The sequence below is a fragment of the Phalaenopsis equestris genome, unplaced genomic scaffold, assembly GCF_001263595.1.
Source record: "Phalaenopsis equestris unplaced genomic scaffold, ASM126359v1 Scaffold000107, whole genome shotgun sequence".
In the NCBI taxonomy this organism is placed as follows: Eukaryota; Viridiplantae; Streptophyta; class Magnoliopsida; order Asparagales; family Orchidaceae; genus Phalaenopsis; species Phalaenopsis equestris.
Genome location: NW_018164549.1, coordinates 243,012 through 268,424, shown reverse-complemented (window position 1 = coordinate 268,424; position 25,413 = coordinate 243,012). Strand labels below are relative to the sequence as shown.

General features: G+C 32.7%; 2 protein-coding genes across 2 annotated transcripts in view; one reads left to right on the top strand and one right to left on the bottom strand.

The window, feature by feature from the left end:
• Positions 1–11,490, top strand: part of LOC110020737 (3-ketoacyl-CoA thiolase 2, peroxisomal-like) — a 21,467-nt gene extending 9,977 nt beyond the window's left edge. Inside the window, 8 exon segments of the mRNA XM_020718936.1 lie at positions 1–42; positions 126–203; positions 611–743; positions 832–928; positions 1,343–1,466; positions 1,570–1,678; positions 10,673–10,756; positions 11,106–11,490. Of these exon segments, the coding sequence (XP_020574595.1) occupies positions 1–42; positions 126–203; positions 611–743; positions 832–928; positions 1,343–1,466; positions 1,570–1,678; positions 10,673–10,756; positions 11,106–11,215 (777 nt within the window). The 3' untranslated portion in view covers positions 11,216–11,490.
• A 4,742-nt stretch (positions 11,491–16,232) lies between these two features.
• LOC110020696 (zinc finger protein GIS-like) lies at positions 16,233–16,766 on the bottom strand. The gene has a single exon (XM_020718891.1). The coding sequence runs from the start codon at positions 16,764–16,766 to the stop codon at positions 16,233–16,235; it is 534 nt and encodes a 177-aa protein (XP_020574550.1).
• Between the last annotated feature and the right edge of the window lie 8,647 nt (positions 16,767–25,413).

Here is a 25,413-nt window from a genome sequence, read left to right as displayed (position 1 = left end):
CAGCGTTTCAGTGTGACTCGGCAGGAGCAAGATCAAGCTGCTGTAAGTTTTAACTCTATAGATAGCCTGTTCTCTTGATTTTCTGCTTATTGATATATCTGCTGATGTTTGTTAGCTTTGTTCAGGTTGAGTCTCATAAGAAGGCAGCTGCAGCAACAGCCACGGGTAAATTTAAAGATGAAATCATTCCTGTGACAACAAAGGTACGACTAATTCAATCATGATTTATGTTGTTGCAGTACTTCTGAGCAAGCAACGATTGTTTAAAATTTTGTAAACGTTAGATTGTTACTTATTTGATATCTAAATGCTTATCCTTAGCGTTTGCAAAATTCCTGGGCGGAAAAAACAATTAGAATTCCTTGAGTGATGATTTAGTGTGCAATCCCATCAGTCTAAGCTCTTGAATTGTCTGTGTCACCTTTAAACTCGTGGAAGACAGTTCTATTTTGGCAATCTCTGCATATTAATAAAACAGCGTCAAAGCAGAAGTATCTTTCATTATTGAATAGTTAGAGGCAGAGCAGGGATTGTGAATTGAAACAGTTTTGGAATGTTTTTAGTTCAATGTTTTTTAATTATTTTTAAGTTTAATCTTTATTTCATATAGATCATTGATCCAAAAAGTGGACATGAAAAACAAGTTACAATATCCGTAGATGATGGTATACGACCAGATACATCAGTCTCAGGTCTGGCAAAACTTAAACCAGCCTTTAAGAAAGATGGAAGCACAACCGCTGGTATTGAATAAGTTTCTCCAGTGTATGTTACAATATTTCATGTTTTCTTTTCTTTTATTTAGTCTTGCAAACTTATGCATGCATTTAGGCAATTCAAGTCAAGTCAGTGATGGTGCCGGAGCTGTCCTTTTGATGAGAAAGGATGTTGCTGTTCGAAGAGGGTTCCCAATTCTTGGAGTGTTTAGGTATGTTTATATAGAAATTATTTTTTCCACATTTTTGGCCTTGCATGATCTTCTTGGTCTCTTCCTTTTATCCCATGTGCAGTAACTTGCTAGATCTTGAACTATTCTTGAACATGTTTTATTCATGAAGATTTACATACATACCACTCAATTCCTATATATTTCACATTTTAAAAGTTATAATGGTTGCAATTTTATGTGATGTGAAAGATTTTGGTGGTATAGGACAAAAATTAAAATTTAGTTAGATATGTAAATACATAGGAATTGGGTATTATGTATGTAAATGCCTGTTTATTCATTGATTGCTATTTTAGAACTTGCGAATGCTCAGTACTAACTTAGCCTCTCTTTTGATTGCATTGCATAGCTATCTTAGTCTCATTCTTGTCATCGGTCTTTTAAATCTTGTAGGAGTTTTGCTGCTGTTGGAGTAGACCCAGCAATAATGGGTATTGGTCCCGCTGTTGCAATCCCTGCTGCTGTAAAATCTGCTGGTCTTGAAATTGGTGATATAGATCTTTTTGAAATAAACGAGGTCATTCTTTGTTCATTTTTTTTCCTTCGATCACTTCAACTTTTTTTATTCTCGGGTGGGCTCGAGTGTGCAATGCATATCAAAATTAGCTCATTATGTATAGGCTTTTGCTTCTCAATTTGTGTACTCTTGTAAGAAGCTTGAACTGGACCCCGCAAAAGTCAATGTCAATGGAGGTGCCATTGCTCTTGGGCATCCTTTGGGTGCAACAGGTATGCCGCATTATGATAATCATGAAATGAAGTTTATTATTTAACATTAATTCATGTGCCCCACGTATTTGCACTGATGCTCTGCGCGTTTAAGAGCAAATAAATGCTTTTGGTTTTTGTTATAAAATTGGATGCGTTTATGGCAATATGCTTGAAGGAAATAACTAGGTCTATGTTGTAAAATTAACATTTTTTGCCATGTATTTTGCAGCCATGCGTTACCCAAAAAATCATTAAAAGGCTTATATCATTATCATAACCTTAAATAGCATACCATTCAACTAGTACCTTGGCTTTATCGTGAATGTTTCCCTTTGATGTCCCTTGCATTACCTTTATGGTAACAATATTGCGATGAAATTGACAGTTCTGTTATATTAATAAAGAAACAATGTTTTTGTGTATTACTTTTGTTTTCCAGTTTTTTTTTAGCCTCATTTCTTGATTTAAAACATTTTTATCTTCTCATCAAGATAGGTCATGTTTGATAAATATCTTCAGGACAATAAAGAACATATGCTGATTCGACTGCATTATGATATCAGCATTTTTTTGTGTATAATGTTGAATTTTTTTTTTCTGATGCTGATAAAATTTTAATTTATAATTTCATCAAGTGCTATTATCAATATTTCTTATTGTTGTAGTGAAATATCTTTCATTGATGTTGGCATTCTTGTTTCTGTGAGAGGGTTAAGAGAATTGATGCAGAATTATTTCCTGTGTTAGATCTTTCTGCCATTATTGCAATTGGACACTACTATTCCTACGGGCACACATCTTTTATAGGCTTCATTTGTGATTCTTATCTTTTGTTGATTTCCTAACGAAAGGCACTGCTTATCATTGTTCTCGTTGATGAAATTACTAATAGCATTTTTTATAATGACTTTGTTTTTATTGTTTTATGGGTGTGCCCAAGATTTCTATTGAAGGAGTCTTTGTGGATGTTTCAAATTCTTGATTTTTTGATAAGGTTGAATTGTGAACTTGAAGTTTATTTGGATTTAGATTGGGATGATTTTGTGCCAACTCTATGTACTACCTCAGTGATGAGGGGTTTATAAATAGATCTTATGAAGTATGCAATTGATGAGCATTTGGATTAAATTATAATTTCCTCTTCCAAATTTAATCTTGTGTTGTGTAACATGAATCTGTGATTTCGTCAAGTGCATACAAGTGTGACTACCTAATTTGGGGGAGGTCATCTTCTTATATTGGTGTGTTGTTTGAGCTTCTTGCTTTTAAAATTGTCCCTTGATTTTATTTCTTCTATATTATTTATTATTGGCTTCTAAAATGCTTATGCTTTTGTTCAAATTTGACATAACATGGGACATTGATGCCCAAAATTATTCTGAAACAATTGGTCAATCCCACGAGGAAATTGATAGGATTCGTTGTTAAAATGGCATGTTTTTCCACATAAATTAGAACAAACAAACTTTATTTCCGGAATACCAATCAAAGAAATACAACACTAATAACTCACTAGAATATAAAAGATAAAAACACCTATACAATTTAAGAGGTTGGCGATCTCTTCCAATTCCCACAATTCGAGAGGTAGTAAAACTATCTTCTATATAAACCTAACTCTAAACATAATAGCTTATTTATACCCAATAATAATAATAATAATAATAATAATAATAATAATAATAGAACGCTAAATTGTCTATTGGCGTACAAAAGACAAAATTGCTCTTAGGCTAAACATAATAGCTTATTTATACCCAATAATAATAATAATAATAATAATAATAATAATAATAATAGAACGCTAAATTGTCTATTGGCGTACAAAAGACAAAATTGCTCTTAGGCTAGGCACCAGCGTAACATAAACTTATCACACTCTTCTAATAGACGAAGTTCTAATTACTAAACCTCTTAATCTAGTTTGAAGTTTCAAATGAATATGTTAAAATTTCAAATCCTAAAAGGCAAAAAATTAAACTAAATTTTATTGAAGTTTTTTAGAGATAAAATGTTCCTACTTATGTAATACCGGTCTAGTGATTTCTCGATGTTTTTCCTATGAAATCTCACATTATTGTTGATAATCTGGAACAAGTCATCCTTAGCCTATATTAGGTCATAAGAAACAATGAAAATCATGTTATAGTTAAGGGGGTTTAACCATGCAACATTTCCCATGAATCATCTAGTCCCTATTCAGGTTATAATTTTCTGCTTACAGTGTTTATTCTATTAGGCTATTTTGTGTTAACCTATTCGTTCTTATAGGTGACGGTCTGAAGTCCTAGATCACAAGGGATTTTAGCATTATATCAGGTCTAATTAGAAGTAAATTAAGGCTGGAAAGTTAACACATTAACTCATAAAATCCAAGTACATAAAAAACGTTTAGAGAAAGAAAACCATATGATAAAATAATGTGAAAATCAAATGTCTTACATCACAAAAGTATGAAAATAAGTTTAACTACAATGCATGAGAAAAGAAAGCACGAAAACTGTTATTGCGGGCTTAACAAAGAAAAAAAAAACTAAGAGGTACAAAAAAACTCAAACCCAAGACAATCAATCATTCTAATACACTGTGAACCTCTTCCTTCAATACAAGCTTTACATAGCTCTCCCACATACAAATGCACTCAATTTCTCCTCACAACCTCTCCAAACTCTCAATAGAAAAACATGAAAAGAGGAAAAACAGAAAAAGATCTCTCAAGTGAATCCTAAGGAGAAATTCTCGAGCCCCAAGGTGTCCTTCACCATAAAGGCAAAGTTCCCAAAGCAAAAAACTGAATTGTAGGTTTTCACACATTTCCTTATATAGATTAAGGCTTCAAAATTGCCTCCAAACATGCCAAATTCATCAAATCGCGGAGTCTGGACAGACACCAACGTACCTACACCCATAATCAACGTAATTACGGCACAAGGCGTATAATTGCCCCGCAAACTGATGTAATTACACCACTCTCTTTGGTTTGTAATGTAATTATTCATTATGTGGCGTAATTATGCCATATTTTTTGGTATAATAATATATTTTTTGGTATAATAATTTCACATTATGCTATATTTTATTTTTTTTGGTATGTTGCATTCCTTTCATCTCTTTTTGCTCTCCAAATTGTGTAATATCTTGTATATACTACAAAACAAATAATATATCTTTCACAAGTGTAGTATCATAATAATAATGAAATAAATCACAAAACTAGAGTTGAAAATTATCACATATTTGATTCACATTTATTTTTCGAAACTTACCTATTTCTTGCCCTTAAACAATCTGATAGCTTAAATTTAGACTTTTTTGAATGATTTCCACAGCTCTCATGTGGAAATTTCTGGTTTTTTAATGAGATCCTAAATTTATAGAAAAGCATGTGTGAATACCATCTCAGATTTGGATTTTCTTTATTTTTTATTATTCTAGCCTTCCTTCAATCCGCCTCCATCTGAGCCTAAGCAGATCTTAAAGCACCTAATCTATTGTAATTAAAATATTTTCTTTTTCTCAGAGATATTTTTAAGTCAATTAACAGTAAGTCAACTAACCCCAAAATCGCTCAAGTTTTTTTTGAATTTAATATCTAAGAATTCCGTTAAGAATGTTTTTTAAGTCTTATTAATTAGGGAAGGGCCTAGACAGCAATTTTAGATTTTTAAGCTTCTTTTCATACCACTGACCACTTATTTTGTTTTTTATTTTTGGATCAAAGCCTTTATCAACAATTTTTTTTTAGACATTTCAATACTTCCTTTTTTTGTTTTTTTTTACTTAATTCTTTTTTTCAATTCCATTGAGAATTATTGTATCTAATTGAGCATATATTTAAATGATTTTGAACATCAAGTCACTTTTAATTGATAATTCTTATTCAATTCTTAATCTTAATTTGAATAATTATAATCCATTAAAAAATCAAAACTCAATTAAATTGGTTAAGTTGAAAAATAAAAAAAAGTTTAAAATATCCCCGGATAATTACTTATATTTATCATTACACCTTAAATGATCTTGGGGCAGTTAAGCTACAGATAGAAATAATTAAAGTGAATGAATAAATTATTAAGGCAGTAATTCTAATCCTCTTCTTTGATGGATATTCACAGCTCCTAAAAAGTTTTACATGACCTTATCAATATGCCAAAATCCCACTCATGAGGCACTATATTAAAATCACATCTATCGCTTAGTTTTGTCAATTATATTTAGGCAATTATACATGCATATCTTTTCTCCCATATATTTGTTTTCTATCATATACGTGTCGCTAGTATGCAATAACAAAGAATTTAAATCAGAAAACACACAACAAAACAACAGTACATGGAGATCGACAAGTGTGACATATAATAATCCAAAAAAATAATATTAATTTACATCAAAGCACCTGTATGAAAAGTTCAAATGTGATAATTATAATCAACTCGGGTAAGGATTTCACCAAAAGCAACATGACGCTATGCAAAGCAACCAAACACACCCAGCAAATTCAAAATAGATTCGAAGCAAATTTAAAAACAAATGCAAAACAAAAACATGCTCAAAATACACGGTAAAGCTTGGATGCCTCCACGTCCTTGGTGTGACCTAAGATCAACTCAAACCCAACATCCATCCTTCACGATTCAATTTTTATTTCAATAATGTTTGATAGATTGCTCAATATTTTGTTTTCCCTGAAGCTTTCACTAAGTCCTCAGCTTTCAAGATTTTTTACAATTTTTCACTCTCAATTCGATGGCAGTCTTTCAGAGGGTATGTGGGAGGTTGATTCAGATTATAATTCCTTATGGTGTTTTTTTTATCCAAAATTCTCTCAAGCTAACTTTCCTTTTTGTAAATCAGTATTTATCCCACCCGTTGCAAGAAATGATTCCCTAAGAGGTCAGTCAGGGTTTCCCAAGTCTTTGGTTGGATTCTCACTAGGTGTTCCAAGCTCATGGTCTAATGCTACGAGAGTACTCTCCTTTTTAAGGGTGTCTTCTAATTCCTACCCACTTCCTAGTCTCACGGCTGGCAGATGCTCTTTTTCTTTTTCTTCGGGATTCACATAGCAGATAGCGTCCTTTAGGGTCTATTGCTTAAGAAGTTAGCTTATTGTCAAATTGATTCTCTAAGTTCCTAATAGCTATAACTTGGCTATGTAATTGGTTTCCCGTGTTACTTCCAATTCTTCCAATGACGATTTATTTTCCCTAAATCGGGATCTTCATTGATTCCAACTGGGTAAGGTTGTCTAAAGAGGTCACTACCATGGCTGTTCCAATTTCATCCAGGATTAGCTTTGGTGCTCCCCTATTGTTGGTTGCTAACACTTAGGTTATTAATGTTCCAATTAAAATTTAGGTGATTATTCCATCTTGAGTTGTAGGTGTTGGAATAGGGATAGTTGAAATTCTTTTCTATGGCATCCAGGGTTTCCAAAGCAGCAGTGTTGGGATCTTCTACTAGTCCATAATTCATTTTTTCAGTGGGTAGAGATCCTGGCACTGGATTTATCTCTAAACTGTCCAACTTCCTAGAAATGATAGCAACTTGTGATGCTAGGATAGTCAGAATATCAGTCTTATGCACACAAGCTATATTCGGAGGGGTAACTCTCTCAGGTGACCATTTAAATTCGTTCTTAACTATTTCCTCAATCAGTGAATAGACTTTTTTAAATGATTTGGACATAAAAGACTCCTAGCTTTAACATCTATAATTAAACTCAAAGTTCCCACTAACGCATCATAAATTGTTTGGATAATCAATTAGTCAAGTAAGATATGATGTGGGCACTCCCTAAGAAGTTTTGTGAACCTCTTTCGAACTTCATAAATATTCTCTCCATCTTGAGTGAAGGATATGATGTCTTTTCTGAGTTTGACAGTCTTGAACGGAGGAAAGTATTGGGCCATACATTTTTAGGCTAAATTGTTTCAAATAGTGATTGATCCTGGTGCTAAGGAGTAGAACCACATCTTGGCGTTATCCTTAAGTGAGAAAGGGAACAATTTTAGTCTAAAAACATTGTTGGAGACATTGTCATACCTGAAGATGACACAGTTCCGAGAAACTAGCCAAGTGACGGTGTGGATCTTCTGTCGATAATCCTTTAAACTAGTTGTTTTGAGTTATTAGAATAAGATCAAATTTAAGTTCAAATGTATGAACTTTTATGGCAGAGTGTTTAAGACTCGTGTGAAGTCTGGCTATCGATGGGATGACATGCTCTCAAAAGGTTTATGATGATGATCCTGAGGGTTTGTAAATTTTTTTTTTTTTTTGAATTTTTTGGTTTATCAAATTTTTGGTTTATCAAATTTTGTTGAGGTTGTTTCAATTTCAGGGTCAAATGGTACCAATGCTTCTAAATAGCAGCTTCGATTTTCCGGCAAGTGACCCTAATCTAAAGTACAATAATAACAACAAGTTTTTATCCCACTAATTGGGGTCGGCTACATGAATCTTTTTCCTACATTATGTTCTATTGAGTGATATATTTTCATTTAATTCTAATAAATGAAGATCATTTTTTATACAAGATTCACAATCAAGCTCGTGAGTTAGGCTTGTCGAGTAACAAGAGTGAGCTCAAGGTCAACTTATTACTCGTTTATTAATCGAGCTCGGGCTTAACCAAATACGACTCAATTGCTCATTGAGCTACTTGAATTTGCTCGACTCAAATTTGTTGTGTATTGCTCAACCACCTTGACCCTAATCATGTCTCACGGTTTCCACTGCATGCCATCTTCTCTGTTGCCTTTTAGAGAAAAGAAGATTCTAGCAATATGTTTTAGGTACCTGCTGCCGCTTCTTCATCAAGTTTTCAAGCTCCATCATATGTCATTTTGATGGGTTATTGGGCGCTACAGTGAGCTCCCACTACCACAACCTTCATGGAGCTTCACCGCTGCTCTCAGCACCGCATTCTCCAGCTCATCCCACGTAGTCTTCTCTAGCAAACTTCCAAGTCCTTCCATAGGTTCCATTGATGGGTTTTCCAGTGAGCTTTGCCTGCGCTCCCATTGTTGCATTCTCCAACTCACCTTGCACAGCCTTTTCCCGCAGGCAATTGTCATTGACTTTGGCATGAGCTACAAACTCGAGCTCAAGCCCACATGTTTTTCCAATGAGCCTACTCAAGCTTGCCTTACAAACTCGACTCGAGCTTGAGCTCAAGTTTGAGCCGCCATTGAGTGCACAATTCAAGCTCGAGCTAGCCTTGATTGGAGCTCGACTCGAATCGTCTACACTCTTAGTTGTATGTACCTTTGCCAATTTCATATAAATCATAGGAACATTAATTTGAATTTTGCATTAAGTTTACTATTAACTTTAAGAAAAAAATTATATATTTTTTTGTATTGGTGAATTATTTTTCCTAAATAACTTAATTCATAGTTACCATAAAATTGAATCTCATATTGCAAAAAAAATTTAATATAGTTAAATTGTTTGTTACCTAAAATAAATGTTTTATTTGAAAAAATAAAGTTCTAGTTTTAAAAAAAAAATAAAAACTGTTTAAATTTTCAATTTCTTATCACACAGAAATTTATGGGCAAATTGAAGTAGTAATATAAAATGCTCATTTATTTGGGTAGGATTTGATATTATTTACGGTTGAATTTGCATGTAATTCTTTTGTCAATAGGTCTAATTGCAGGAGTCAATTTGAGATTGTTGTAGGGTTATCTCGCCTATAGATATTGGCAATCTATTTATGAGGCGTGAGCCTATTGAATTTGCACAGCCATTCACACAAAACATACATGACTTGTATGGATATGTTTTTAGAAAATGGGCTATTAATTCAGTCAATTACAAATTTATAGTTGATGTGAGCATAACTTCTTAAACACTTGCTTTAGGTGCTTTGAGAATTAAATAGAGAAGGCAAAAGGGTCATTTAAAAATTTTCATCATGTTGGAACTAATTCCTATAATTGGACATTCCAAAAAATATTTTTTTAATATAGTTTTAGTTTTAATTAGATCTTATTTCGTGAGACTATTACCGATTTTATAGTTTTTTTCTATCTTTTCGTTTTTTTCTTTTTTTTTTAATTTGATATCCAATTCACTATGAGATTCTTTTTTACTGCTTGTTCTTGAGATTATTTTGGTTAAGAGTTTGCGATCATTACTGATAGTGCATTTTAGAGTCTCTCGTTTTTGTCAAGAAACTTGTTTATGATGATTGATGCATTACTTTACAGTAAGCCTATCATTTCTTTCATAATTTGTTTATTGAGCATCAAATGCTAAATTTGTTCGATAGTTAATGAGTATCAAATTCAAGTTTAAATTTTATATGTTTGTGCTCATCGAAAATTTCACATCAAATAATGATCCACATAAGTTTATTTGATTTCATTTAGTTGGTTTGTCTTATTTTTGTTTGAAATTATTTTAGTTTGAAACATGTATGATGGTGGCCTTCATTTAGTTAGCATGATGGTGGCATTACTTTACAATAAGCACATCATCTCTTTCATAATTTGTTCAATGAGCATTAAATGCTAAATTTGTTAGATAGTTAATGACTATCAAATGCAAGTTTAAATTTTATATGTTTGTACTCATCGAAAATTTCACATCAAATAATGATCCACATAAGTTTATTTGATTTCATTTAGTTGGTTTGTCTTGTTTTTGTTTGTAATTATTTGAGTTTGAAATATTAATGATGGTGGTCTTCACAATGGATGTATTTTTTATTTCCTACTTTGAAGTTGGTATATATGGTTTGGCATGAGTAAAGCCTGGTATATTTTTCAGTAATTGAGGTTATGCTTGTAATGAGATTATTTGTAACGCCTTTTATCATGGCTATATTGTCATGGGTTGATAGGTGTACCTATGATTTATGTTCATCAATGGTTTATGTGGCTGTTTAAAATTCTTTCTTAAGAGAAGATTGAATTATGAATTGGAAGGTTATTTAAATTATTAGACTGCTCTGATCTTGTGAAATGCTAATATTCCCCTATTGTCTTGTTTTAATGAATTTAGGTGCCCGTTGTGTCGGTACTTTGTTACATGAGATGAAGCGCAGAGGCAAAGACTGCCGCTTCGGAATAGTTTCCATGTGCATAGGTAAACGAACCACTCTCTCAAAAGTTTTATCTTTAATCAATCTATTGGCATATTTCCTATTTTATTCAGCTATAAATTATTTTTTTGGAAGATTTACATTCGTTCTACTCAATTCTTATACTTCAATTTTCACTTACATATCACCTTACTTAATCATGCAAAAGATGTATTCCAATTAGTTTATATGATGGCATATTTGGGGATTGATGCGAAAAATTTGGGTGTGATAAATCCGAAAGGCAAAATTTGTGTTAGATATGTAAATACAAAAAGAATTGAGTGGTCTGCATGTAAATGCCTCTTTCTTTTTCTCATTTAAACTGAATATACCATTTGAATTTTGCATTAGGATCTGGGATGGGTGCTGCTGCTGTGTTTGAAAGAGGGGATGCTGTTGATCAGCTCAGCAACGTGAAGCAGACCAAAACCCACAGCCTCTTGTCTAAGGACGCCTTGTAGAACTGCGTTTCCTTTCGGGAGTTAATAATTAAATAAATGAAGCGTCTCCATAGATATACTTACTATCTTAAGAGGTATTCAATTCGTGTTGTTTATGAACGGAACGAGTAAATGTGGGTTAGGAGCTTAGACTCCAACCAGGAGATAGTGTGTGTGAGTTTGCAATTAAATTCACTCAAACTCTCAGTATTTGTTACTTCTATATCCCACGAACTGTGGCAACATATTTCCTTCATATCATGCAAACCGTTGTGTGTTCTGTATTTTTCTTTTTATAGCCGGAATATGTAACTTGTTGGGTCTGTTTGGTTTTAATTTCAACTGAGAGCTGTGTGCTTGGGAAACTAAAATATGTCATTTAGAACTACTTATGCAGCCGTGTGCGTGCGTTTTTTTTTAAATTTTTTGGGTAGATTTACATATATTTCTCTTAAGTGTAAATTGGTTTAAAAACTTTTAAGTGTTTGAATTGTTTGAGCTTTAAAAGTTTTATTTCAAAAGTTTACAACTTTTGTCACTTTGGTTCAAGTGTATTAACAAGTTACTTAGTCTTAAGTGTTTAAGTGATCCTAAGTTTATTTTGGTTTAAATATTCATGTTATCTTAAATTATTTTTTCAAGTGTTTTAGTTATTTTAGGTTATTTAATTTAAGTGTATTTAAGATTTTATTTAATTTAAATGTTTAAATTATTTTTAAATTTTACTTGAGTTGTTTTAGGTTATCCAAAATTAGTTTCAAATTAATTTTAAGGTGTTTTAAATTATTATCTTAAATTACTTTCCAATTATTTTTACTTTTTTTAATAAGATTTAATTGTTTTAATTTTTTTAAAATTATTTTAATCTGATTTTAATTTATTTTCAATTTTTTTAATTTTATTAAACTATTTTAAATGTTTTAAAATTATTTTTTGAATTAATTTTATTTTTAAAAAAATTATTTTTAAATATTTTAAAATGTTTGAATTAATTTGAAATTATTTTGAAGTGTTATAAATGTCTTAAATTATTTTAGAATTATTTTTAACTATTTTAAATTATTATTATTATTATTATTATTATTATTATATTTAAATGTTTTAAATTATTTTCCAATTTTCTAGATAGTTTTAAGTGTTTTGAATTATTCAAAAATTATTTTTAACTTAATTTTAGTGTGTATATATATATATATATATATATATATAATGTTTTATTGTCTTACAAGATTTCAACCACATATGGCTTGCAAAAAGATTTATTATTATTATTATTTTCAAGGAGAAATTACATACGAGAGGTTCTCCTTATCTTTTTTTTTTTTTTTTTACTTTTTTGACAAATAAAAATAAATACACATGACATGTGGAGAACAGTATACATGAAACATATAAAACTCTTAAAAAAGAATTACATAAGTTAAAATGCACATTCATAAGTTAAATTGCACATTAATTATATGTTGAAGCTAAACTAGGTTATACCATGCTTTGGTTAGGTTAGGTTTGGATTAGGTTAGACTTAGGTTAGATTTGGCTTTGGTTACATTAGACTTGGGATTGGTTAGACTTAAGTTAGGTTAGCCTTGGCTTAGGTTAGGCTTAGGTTAGGCTTAGTTTAGGATAGGTTTAGGTTAAGTTAGGTTTGGTTTGTATTTGGTTAGACTTGGGTTAGGTTAGACATGTATTAGGTTAGGTTTGGGTTAAGTTATACATAAGTTAGGTTAGACTTGGGTTAGTTTTGGGTTGGGTTAGGATAGGTTAGGTTTGGGTAAAGAAGAAGAAGAATTGAGAAGTAGGAGAACAGGGGAAAAGGTGTTTACAGTGGGGACGTCAAAATGCTGAAAAGTTTTGAATGACAGTAGATGGACTATTGAGCACCAGCGAAAGGAAGGAGGAAGCAGATCGAAGGAGCATCAAAGATGGAAGAGGAAGAGTAAGGAGGATTGTTAGAGAGAGTGTGTGTGTGGTGTAATGGGGAGAGCCAAGGGAAGTATATATAGGTGGAGTTTGGTGGCCAAAGGCAGGAGTACTTGGAGCTCCCTCAGATTGAGCAGAGTCCCTCAGATCATCTACGACCAAAGGAGGGAATAGTTTGAGCTCCCATGGATTGAGTTGTCCCTTAGATCTTTGACTGTGAAAGGAGGGAATAGTTAGGGCTCCCATAGATCAAGGAGAGTCCCTATGATCATTAGCGGCCAAAGTTGCGTAACTTTTGGCTCTGGAATCGAGCAAGAATCCCATAAATCACCTACGACATGGTCACACTGCCTTACGACATAACTATGTTGTCTGCTCAGTTTTGACGGCGTGGTCACACCGCTGGGCAGCATGGTCACTTTTATTGGCGGCATAGTTACACTGTTAGAGAGGCAGTGGAGGCACTGGGGCATTGCAATAATGTTGCACCCACCACAATCGCAGCACGGGTGCACTTGTGGTTTCACACTATGGTACGGGAGCATACCAGTGGATATGCATCATTGCGAGGGTGCACGGTAAGGGTGTAGGCGTGCATGTGGTTATGTCATCCATGGTGAGGATTTCAATGATTTTTGGCTTGTTTTGAGCTTAAAAATCTTGTCAACATGAAATATCTTCCTGCAAGAGGGCAGATGGTTTGTTTTGGTCAACAAGTGGTCTCCAAGTCATGAAAATTCAGGTTAAAGATTGGGCCTTGCCCCACAAGAGAGATTTGAGCTTTTATATGAGCTTCAATTTGGTTAAATTTGATGTTTTTGCTCAATTTGATCATATTGTAAATTTGGAGTTAATTTGAGTTCATTTTAAGGGCAAATTTGTAATTTTCATCTAAATTATTCTAATTATTGCCCAAATTATCATAGGCAATATGGATCCCAAAATGGATTCTTATTTGCTCTCAAAGGGGCTCATTTGAAAGATTTTGACGATCCGACATATTCGCGGAGTCTATTTTATAAAATAGCATTTCGATGAAAAATTTTAATGCAAAACGAATTCCTATACATGAAAGGTTGCCTCGTAAAATTTAACATAAAATATTATCTGATAACCATCAAAACTCACTTCATGCTATTCATACATTAATAATGGATTTAATATATCTCATAGCATGAAATTCCAAGAGCTAAAATAATTTGTAGCGAAAATGATAATTTCAAAATATTCCCTCATCGAGCTACATTTCAGTCCAACTTAATAATTTGATTAAAGTTAAATGTATTTAATTTTCATTTTAAATGTTTTATTTTAAGTTTGTTTTAAAAAGTTGAGGTGAATGATGAGTTATTAAATGAGGCCAACAATAAGCAGTTCTTCGTCACTCTTCACCACTACCAGTGTTGTTGTCAAGTTATCCACGCAGGCTTCCACCCCGACGTTGTCACCATCACCACGCGCCACGACTTACACTCCCTCTCTTCCCAACACACCACCAGCATCTATGGCTGGAAATTTGTCTACCTTAGTGGAGGTGTCGGGCAGCACGAACAACACTTTAAGGTCGAGCATGTTGGGCAGACACATGTTTTTCTAGATAATGGTAATAGTGCTTCATATTTTCTTAATTTAATATAAAACTAGTTATTTCTTGTTTTTAGATTTCATCTCACTACACAGGGTATCCATCCTATCAAAGGTATAATTCAGAGAAAGTATGATGCTCTATATTTTTCTCGGAAGGAGATACTGATAGCAATTCGGGACATATGGTTTAGATAGTTTACGGTAAATACCCAATGCATTAATGTTATGTATATTTTATAAATCTAATATCATTAATGTCATTTTTTGTAGAAATAGTTCTCCTAGCGTCCTAAGAATGCATGACACACATATCAGGAGGTGGTTAGAGCACAAATGGAGAGATTTTCTTCGTGACGTGTTCAGGGAGGTACGAAAGATGTGTCAACTCCCTTTTTGGCTCAAGAAGGATGCGTTCAACGCTTTTTTTATGGTATGGGATGCTCCAAATTAGTCAGCATGCCAAAGATAATCAACACTCCGACTGTATTGACATGGTGGCTTCTAAGCATACTGATGGGGCGATTCAATATACCAAAAATAAAAGGAGATTGGCAAGAGTTAATTTGTGCATTAAATCTTAATGTAAATTAAATATATACTAAATATTTTCCTACCTTGATAGACTTTAGAGTTGGGACAAGAGCCCACCACTGCCAAGTTACATGCACGTACATATAACCGACAGTCTAACAATAATTGGGTCAACAACAAATCGCAAGTAACCCATGTAAGTCACAAGAGAAATTTTTATATAATTCAAATAATTATTGAATTAAATTTTGCTTTATTTTTTATAAATTTTATAGAAAACCTTCTGGTAGGTCATGATCCATCTGATTATGAGTTGTGGAGAGAGGCAGCTATAAATAAAGAAAGTGCATATGGATTAGGCTCTTAGGCACAAATCCTACGGCACTCATCACTCCTCTAGAGCATGTAGTTTTTCTTAACCAATGTTTTTCTAATATTTACCGGTCGACGACATTTGACAACAAAAAATATCCTTAATTCCTGTATTAAATGTCTCATATTAATCAAATTTGTTCTCTTAAAAATCCTCCATACTCATCCAAAGTACTTATGATTAGACTAAAGGTTCTTGGAAAAAAAATTCATCAAAGGTACTCATCCTCAATAAATATTTTTTTTAAAAAAATCACATCTTCTTAGATAATTATCAGTCAAAATGACCCACGCCATAGTTATATCAAGTATATACATATATTCTCATAATTTTATAATTAACCGTGCACATCATAAAACATCCAAATTGATTATAAACTATAATAATTTTTTATTAATTAGTATTTTTTTTATGAATATATATATAATTTTATTCAAGATACTTTATATAATGAAAATTTCATAAAACTTAAATGTTACATTACCCCAGAAATTCCCTTAGAAATTTCATAAAACTTAAATAAAGTAAAATATCCCAAACTGAAACATTGCAAACTACAATAAAAACACATTTTAAAGTTCAATACATAAATAGGAATTTCTTAGAAATATTTCTCAAGCCACTACATCAAAGATGGAGACTTAGATCAACTTCATCTCTCTTCTCTTCATCCCTTCCATTATTTTCTATACCATCATTATAATCCCCATTACCACTGCTTCCAGTAAACAATACCATCTCTAAGTTTGTAGATGAAGATGAAGGCATCTTCTCACTTAATATCGCTTCATTAAACCTAGACAACCTAATATCACCCCTTCTCTCTCCATAATACTGACTTGGGAGAGAATAAGGCTGATGGTAGAAAGGGTTAGGGTTCATCATAGGTAATGGAACTGTAAGAAGATGATGACCAGCACTCTCTAAGCCATAAACAAAAGAAAAACTTCTTTCATTATAAGGAGAAGTAAACCGAAGTGAAGGATGCATTGGGTTGGCAAGAAGCTGGGCATGGCGTTGAGCTCTCTTCACAAGTTCTCTTTCTCTTCGATGGCCATTCTGGTGACCTCCAAGAGCTTGCGAAGTCGTGAAGACTCGATGGCAATAGTTGCAGCTGAAAACCCTAGCAGCTTGCATGAGTCCTTCTTCTACGTTTGACATCGAAGATCTCTCTGCATGCATGCATATATAGGATATATAAAATTCTTTTGACCAAGGGTCCACAAGGGTCCATTTGGGGTAGCTTATTGGTGCGGTGGTGTTTTGAAAATGCATCAGACCTGTTTGGGTAAACTGCATTTTGACAGGTTATGCGTTTTCAAAATATTGAAAACAACGTTTTCACACAACACTTATCTAGGTGCGATGACAGTTTTCTAGTTGTTGTCTTGCTTTTCCAAAAAAAAGAAAAAATTGGTGATAGTCACCGCACCTAGCTTATCAGCAGATTATTCAATGAGCTGCCTCAAATAAAACCTAAGAGTTTCAAAGTTGTTAGATTTATTTTAAAAAAATATAAAAGATGATTGGTTAATTAAAATTTATTATATGCTCATTTTAAAATAAATTTAACTAGACATATAGTATGTATGGATGATGGTGTGGATCGCACCATACTATACGTTTTAAGGTGTGATGCGATCAACATTACCGTCCACATATCAGACATTCGAACGTAATATTTTCTGAAAAATATGAAGTGAATTCGGTGACTTACTTTTGAGAGAGGCTGAAGTGTTTGTTTTTAACTCTAGCGAAGAGATGAAGGCATATTGAAACCCTTAAAAGCTTCTGTTTTTATAGCATGGAGGAGAGTGAGGGTTGGTGGAGTACTTAAAGTATGGGAAGAGTCGTACATGCTTTGAACCGATTTGTAAGGCTAAGAGGAGGGAGAAGAAGTGACAAAGAAGGAAAGACAGTGAAAGTCTGGTGGGAATAATAAGGATCTCTTTATTCCATAACGAGTTAAGAGAATTCCTCATTTTGGATTAAGAATGCATTCTCTTGAATATATTTCTATGTATGATGAAGATTTGTGAAGCCAAATCTTGATGTAGAAATGAATGATAATGAATATTTTTTTAATAGAATATATATATGAAATTCCTTGTAGGATTTTATCAGTGAAATTCAGAGAGATGAACCTAAATCAAATATTGAATTTTTGTCTATAAATTTCTAGATGTAAACTTCTTATCATCATTAGTTTTCATTTTTAAACTTTTAGTTATAATGACATCATTTATACGGATATGCATACAAATATACAGCCCTCAGTGGTAATTAAGAAACTTTATAGGTATTCCTTATACGATTTATAAGAGAGGAGAGGGGGAGAGAGAGAGAGGGAGAGAGAGAGATAGAGAGAGAAAGTGATAGAGAGAGAGAGAGGCCTAGTTAGTATGTTGTTTATATCCTCTCCCCTGACTGATACATGAATATATAGTCAGATTCATATTAAATATTTCCAAATCAAGTAGTGGCTGATGAATTGAAGATCCAATTGCAGAGTGAAAAGTTTATTAAAATGGAAATATTGTACTACTAGTTCTCTCTGTTTCTCCTGCTATATATGCATGCATGCAACCCTAAGTATTGGCAGATCTCATCATAAATGTGTCTCTTAAACTGTAAACTTTGTTTGCATGATTTCGTAATTATGATGATACGATGAATAGGATATCAATGCAGCTTTGGTAATTTTATAATTAAGGAATTTATAAGTTATAACTATAACCTTATTGTATATCTTTAAGAACTTCTCAGGAGCCAGTCATTAACAGTGATTTATATTAACAGTACGATTAAGGGTCCGTGCTTATTTGGTGTTGTGGTGTTTTGAAAATGCACCTAGACTGTTTGGGTAAAGTGCGTTTTGACAGCTTATGCGTTTTGAAAACGCTGAAACAACATTTTCACACAGCACTTTCTAGCAGCGGTCTGACTTTTCCAAAATAATAAAAATTTATAATACCCACCGCACATAGCTTATTAGCATATTATTTTTAATCTGTTTATCAGCAGATTATTCAACAAGCTGCAACTGTCCCAAACAGATCCTAAGTTAATGAGTTTAGCGATAATAAATCTTGTAATAAGTCAAACTTGAAATTATAAAATTTATTAAGGTGTATTTGTAATAATGCTTATAAAATTTATTAAAATAGAATATTATTATAAAGTTGATATTTTTATAGCCACTTTAGATGCACAAGAGAAAAATAACATGTTAAAAGAGCACATTATAGAATTATTTTTTCTTAAATATTTATTGGAACTTCGGGATAGATAACGATCATTCAAAATTAATGATATTTGAAATATTTACATAGAGTAATTTTTAATTGAAGCTAATAATAATCAAATTCATTCAATGTCTATCTTTATTTTCTAAGCTATGTAGAAATAAGTCATATATATTCTTATAAACAGTTTGATTAGATTGATCTTGACAATGTCAATTTTAACAGTAACAAATTAACATCTGTTAATACTAATAAGATTACATAATTAAATAAAAATTATTTTCTTCCGATTTTACTGATTACATACATTAAAAATGATATTCAATATGTTTTGATATGAATCAATTATTGATTACTTCAATGTAATAAAAAATAGGCATCATTTGAAATGCATAATCATAATCAATATGTTAAGACTGTTACAAATCTCCATGTGTCACTCTCATGCTAATGCACATTCATGAGTAGGGAAAAAAAACTCATAATCCATAAATTTTATGAGGAAATTCTTATAAGAATTTTGAGTACTTCTCATTTGTAGTTATATATATATTATTATGATAGAACTCCTAAAATTATCATCAATTGCAAGAGAAAATATTACGTATGGTTAATCAGATGTGTGGTCAATGACGTTAATCACATCATGCCGTCGTTCGCACGTATAAAATAGCCCATAATTTTATGCATTACGCTCTTATAAACTAATCTTCCTTAAAACTTTTATTTGCATAATTACACTGGAAGAACATTTTCATCTTTCTTTAATGTTAACATCTTTAACTAAAATCATATTATTTGTGCTTCAAGTGCATTTAACTTCATTGAAGTCTATAGACTTCTTATTTCTTGGATTAGATGGTCTATGCGTCTCCTTTTCTCTTGCCTCGGTGTTTAAGTCTAGTATACAAATCATGGAGATTAAGTACTTTTGCTTAGCATGGTACACTATTATGCAAGACCTTCACTAGTCTCCATAATGTTTGGTTTTTGTCACTTATTAAAGCAACCACTTTTCTTAATAACACTAAATACATTCTCCAATCACCAATAAGTCTCCTCACCAGTGCACGATATATCTCTAGAATCTTTCAGTGATATTTTACAGCAGAGCAAGTTTATCCCAGTAAAAGATTCTAGTTTTGTTAGTATCATTGTAAGCACCAACAACATTCAACTTTTGTCACACTTTAAAAGAGCAATTCTTTCTCTAACAGTCTTTTATACCTCCTCGCTGCATCAATAAATCTCCTTATTAATGTATAATATTATTTCTTACCATCATAATCAATCAATCATCTTATCTTTTATCAAAGTTTGCTAAACTAAAGAATTCCAACTTGCATAATTTAGCAACATAACTTGAGACATTAACAACTCATCACCTTTCCAAATCCATCAGCTAATCATATTATAGCAACATAATATGGCATTCCTCATTAAAATAGCAGATGGCTCTCCTAAATTATAAGCAATGTGTTATGATGATGATTATTTAATCATTATGATCAAAATTTATTACATATCAACTTAGTTCATGATTTGTATTGGTAAGATTTATTTCTCATCAATTAAAATAATGCATATAAACTTCATATGAAATTATGAAACTATCAACATGATATAACTTGCTAAAATCATATTGTATCAATATAAACACGAGAACTATTATGGTTGGATTAAACCTATTTTATAATAAATAAAAGAAGCACATAACAAATGTTAAGAAAAATTTCTCTAACAAGAAACAAGTATTTTTATCCTTGAACCAATAAAGAACCTCTAACTTAAAAGTGACTATAGGCAATCCACAATTTCAATCATGATATCCATCTTTCTCACTCAAATGTATGTTGCTCCAAAATCTTAGAGTTAAGAGAATCTAAATCACATATATACAACATATTGCGCACCAAAACTTAAATAACTAATAGGACCAATCAAAATATATCATTTTGATTAATAATATTCACGAGTTCTTCTAATTTCTATTGCATTGCATAAATAACCCTGAATAATTACATGTTGATATTATCATCAATTAATATTTATTAGAGTATTTTCGAATTTTGTATTATTACAATTAACCAAATTAAATTTCTATTAACAATACACAATCTAATGCCTCTTCTTTCGAAGTAATAAGCTTGTCATCCATTCGATTTACATTAACCCCATTATGTCAATTCCAATGCATCTCCTTAATTAGCATATATTATACAATCAAAGGTTTACTTTTTAGGTGGTATCACTTTGAGATGCATTAATCTTATAGATAAAGCAAGATTAGGATTTACTGGTTTAAGTATCATCTCAATCTAGCTCTCAATAAACCACTTAACAACATACCATATAATGTCCATTTACCACTGCAGAATTGTTAAAAATTTGATTCGGGTTGGCTCCAAGAACAAAAGAGAGGGAAATTTACATACACGGTACAATATCTATGTATTTAGAGATGTAACACCTATAGTTTGATATTTACATTTATAACACTTTGGTGTTATAACACTATGCATGAAAACATGTTTTTCACTTTCAAAAACTAAAAAAGTTAGTATTAGTGGTATTTTTTATATGACATTAAAGATTTGGTGGATAAGTTCAGTTTCACTACTCAGAGACATTTTCAACTATATTCGCTGACTTGTTTGAAGAAGAGGGACAAGATTAACATTGATAAGAGATGACTTGTGGATTTTTCTTTTAGGGATCAACTGCATGATCAAATGCGGTGCAATTTTGTGCTCATGAATGTTTGTCACATTCATTTGGGAAGACCATGATTGTTTGATCACAAAACTCAACATGATGTGTTCACATACATCTGATCATCCATAAAAAATAGAAAGTGCATAGTTATACTTCCTTTTACAGATTCTGATCTTATAAATTATCTTGCCAGCGGAGAGGTACCAGTGAGTTCAATTTTAATGATATTAGCGAGTAGTGAGACAACAAATCTAATGCCATATTGTTTGTGAGTGTGTACAACCCGATAAACACCTTGTATCGTAGTGAGAGAGTGTGAAAAAGAGAGAGAAATGGATGAGGCTTGAGAGGGAACCTCATGAAATGTATTAAATTTTTATCACTGGTAAGTCGGAGAAAACAGCCTCCCCAGGGGTTTCCTAAGTTACAGGATTTCATAGGGAGAGAGAAAAGGAGATTGTTTGTCAGAGAGAGTGAGACAAATCACACTCCTCTCATTTTTCCTTCGTCTTTATACAATAAAGAGAAAGACAATAAAAATAATTGATGTGACACATATCGTATTGTATGGCACCTTTTTTCCATTGTCTTGATGAAAATGTTGCAATATGGGTGTCAAGAGTTACCAGTACAATACCCATTGCTGGTTCATGTGCAAAAAGATCGGATCACGAATGTTTGGTGTCATCTTTAATAATGGATTGACATATGTCATTACTACTCATGATGGTGCTCTTCGATAGTTGCCTTGCACAAGTAGGTAAACCCTCCTTTTGAGGGGAGTGAATATAATTAGATCAGAATGTGTGTTTGATTCAACCACTTTGGCAGGTAGGTTCGATTTAGCAACTTTGGCATGTGGGATCGATTCAGAAGTTTTGATAGGTGGGCTCGATTCATCCACTTTGATAGGTCAGCTTGCTTCAGCCACTTCGGCAGGTAGGATAAGTTTAGCTACTTCAGCAGACAAGCTCTATTCGATAAGATAAGTAAAAAAAAATTGTTTAGTCATATTGGTGTATACATTTAGTTCTTAGATCCTCTCGACTTTTCGATAGGACTTTCACGAGAAGAATGGTAAAATAAATACTTGTCATGTTGTTTGACCGACATTCTTTTTTAGAGATCTTCGAGAAGAGAATATAACATATCTCATGAATCAACACATTTCTCTCAAGGTGCTCAATGGTTAATCCTGTGAGGAATTAGATCCATCTTTGCTCTTTAACACACTGGGACTAGCCTTCGGCTGGGGGCACATTGTCCTTCACCTATAGGGAATGATTTCTCAAGTTGTGTTATCGGGGGATATTTGCTTTTTCCTTAGGCATCTTGGCCTCCCTGTAGAAAAAGGTTGATTTAACATTTCCATTATCCTGTTGAGATCTTGTTTTTTTTATATGTCTTCAATTTTTGTTTTGAGCAATAATGTCAAGTGATGGTGAAGTCAGGTAGGTTCCATGTGTGAATATTGTGTAGTTATGTCGTAAGAACTGCCTAGAGGAAAACCACAAGAGATAAATAAGAGGTCATAAATAGTATTGATCATAACATTTATTGAAGCTTAAGTGTGTATACTCCCTTTAGGATTTTTCTTGCATTGTGAAAGAATAGAGATGTGCCCCATGCATCACGTTAGATATCTTATCATTGAGTTGAGAATAATCCTTACAGTGAGGACGAATATCACGAGAGCACGTGTGAAAGCAAATCTACAACGTAGGAAGCATATGGCTCTTATGAAGTCGAAAGAAGAGTCATAAGAGAAAGCTAAGTCTTCTAGGAAAGATGAATTTCTTAAGGAAAGATCTCCTTCAGGCTTGTTGAAGCATGGGCTACTTCAAGGATACACTGCAAAAGGCAAATTTGATGGAAAGGATGTATTTTCCCCTACGAGAGCCTTGTTTGTCAAAGAAGGTTTCTCTCGATCTGAACAAGTTGGTAGAGGGACAGCTTTCTATCTCGCAGAAGGAGTAGGGAAATCCTTCTGTCGTGGCTCTTTTCGGGCTTAACCTTATCGATGAGTTTCCTTTAATTTATATCAATAATATTTGATTTGCAAGCTTCAAATTAAGATTCTTTTGTAACTTACGATGGTGGTGGTGTAGGTGAGACTAAGGATCAGACAGTTTTGCCTTCAAGAAACTTATGAGGATCTCACGGATTTAGGGAACATCTCTCCCATGAACCCTATTGTTAAGGGCAAAAAATTTTATCGAAGTGATGATATCCCCTTTTCTGTATGTAACGTTACGTGGTTTTGTCGATCGAATACTTCTTTTATTGTCGAATATGACAACATGTTGCTTTTAGAGATATTGATGGACTAGGTCAGAGAAGGCCGATACCTGAAAATGCAGAGACATAGATTTTTCTGAAAATCGCCGCTTATGATGGTGCTCCATTTGTTGAAGGGATCTTTGAATCGGCCACCAAGGGGACTCCTTTGGTCGAGGAGATTCCACTCATACCCAATCGCACAATCAGCTATCTCTCTACCTCATAAAAGAGAGATAGGTTGATTGATTATGTCACAATGCAAGAGGATAGTCTGTTGGACACATGGGGATGTATTGTTGACTTAAAGGCTAAAGTACTAACAATTGATTGAAGGTTCCAGGAGCATAGAAGAGAGTTCAAAAAGGAAAATGATGCATTTCTCTAGAAGATGGAAGCTACAGATGCTGAGCTGGAACATGAGAAAAAAGTGCTTGAAATAAAAATTGATGCACTTTGCTAGAAGAAGAAAGCCACGAATGTTGAGCTAGCATATATAAGACAACTTTTGGAGCTAGGAAATTCTGACTACTTCTTGTTCGGTGGCTGGATGGTGCTCCAATGGTTTCTCTACTCGGGAACCATTAATTTGGAAGATATTAAGAAGAATTATTTGATCTTTTTTATGGTTGATCGTGTATCAAAATGTCTTCCAAATGTCTTTGTATCTACATTTTTTTAAATAATATGCTTATATTCGCCATAAATAATTTAGATTTATAAAATAATGTCTTTTTTCTTGCTAATATATCGATCGTCGTTTTCCCCCTTATGTCTCATAATTTATAATTTTGTTTAAAATCTACACTCATTGGGATTTTTATCGAGAAGATTCATATTATTTATATCCTTTAACAAAGTGAGAGGCCTCATAAAAGGAAAGCCAAATTCTTAGTAACCCTCTTTTTAGCTTTCGGTTTGGCGTTTGATCTAGAGAGAAGAGGAATATCTCCCGTCAGTGAGACATCAAAGGGGCTCACAAGCGGACAAAGAGCAGGTGGCTCGAGCCCAATCAAAAATTGTTTTTGACAATGTCATGACCCTGAGAATATTAACATGATTTTTTCCATTGCATACAAATTTCATATTTAACATATTGCCGGAAGTCGACGGATGGACAAATCTCTGTACATAATATTGTGAGCATGGAAGCATTCTTCGATTAAACGTAACGTAACACCAGCTAATAAGGAAAAATATTTGATAAGCCCAGCCGCCAAAATACTCCAATTTATATTCGGTCAGACAATTATCTTATCATCGCTTCGGAAGGCGAAATGCAATAACTGCTTGTGTTACTCAATTTTGATTTTGAGTGTAACAAATATAAAGAACGAGAAACTAGACATAAAATATATGCTATTACTTGAACCGCAAGAAAGCTTTCTATTTTTGCATATTAAAATCTTATCGCTCAAATAGGTTTTTCATTGTAAAATTTAAATTGAGATATATTTCAATCAATTTTATTCTCTATTCTATTTTATAACTTATTAAATACATTTCTCATGTTTTCAAAACTAATATATATTTAAAATTTTAATATATATATATATATATATATTAGATCC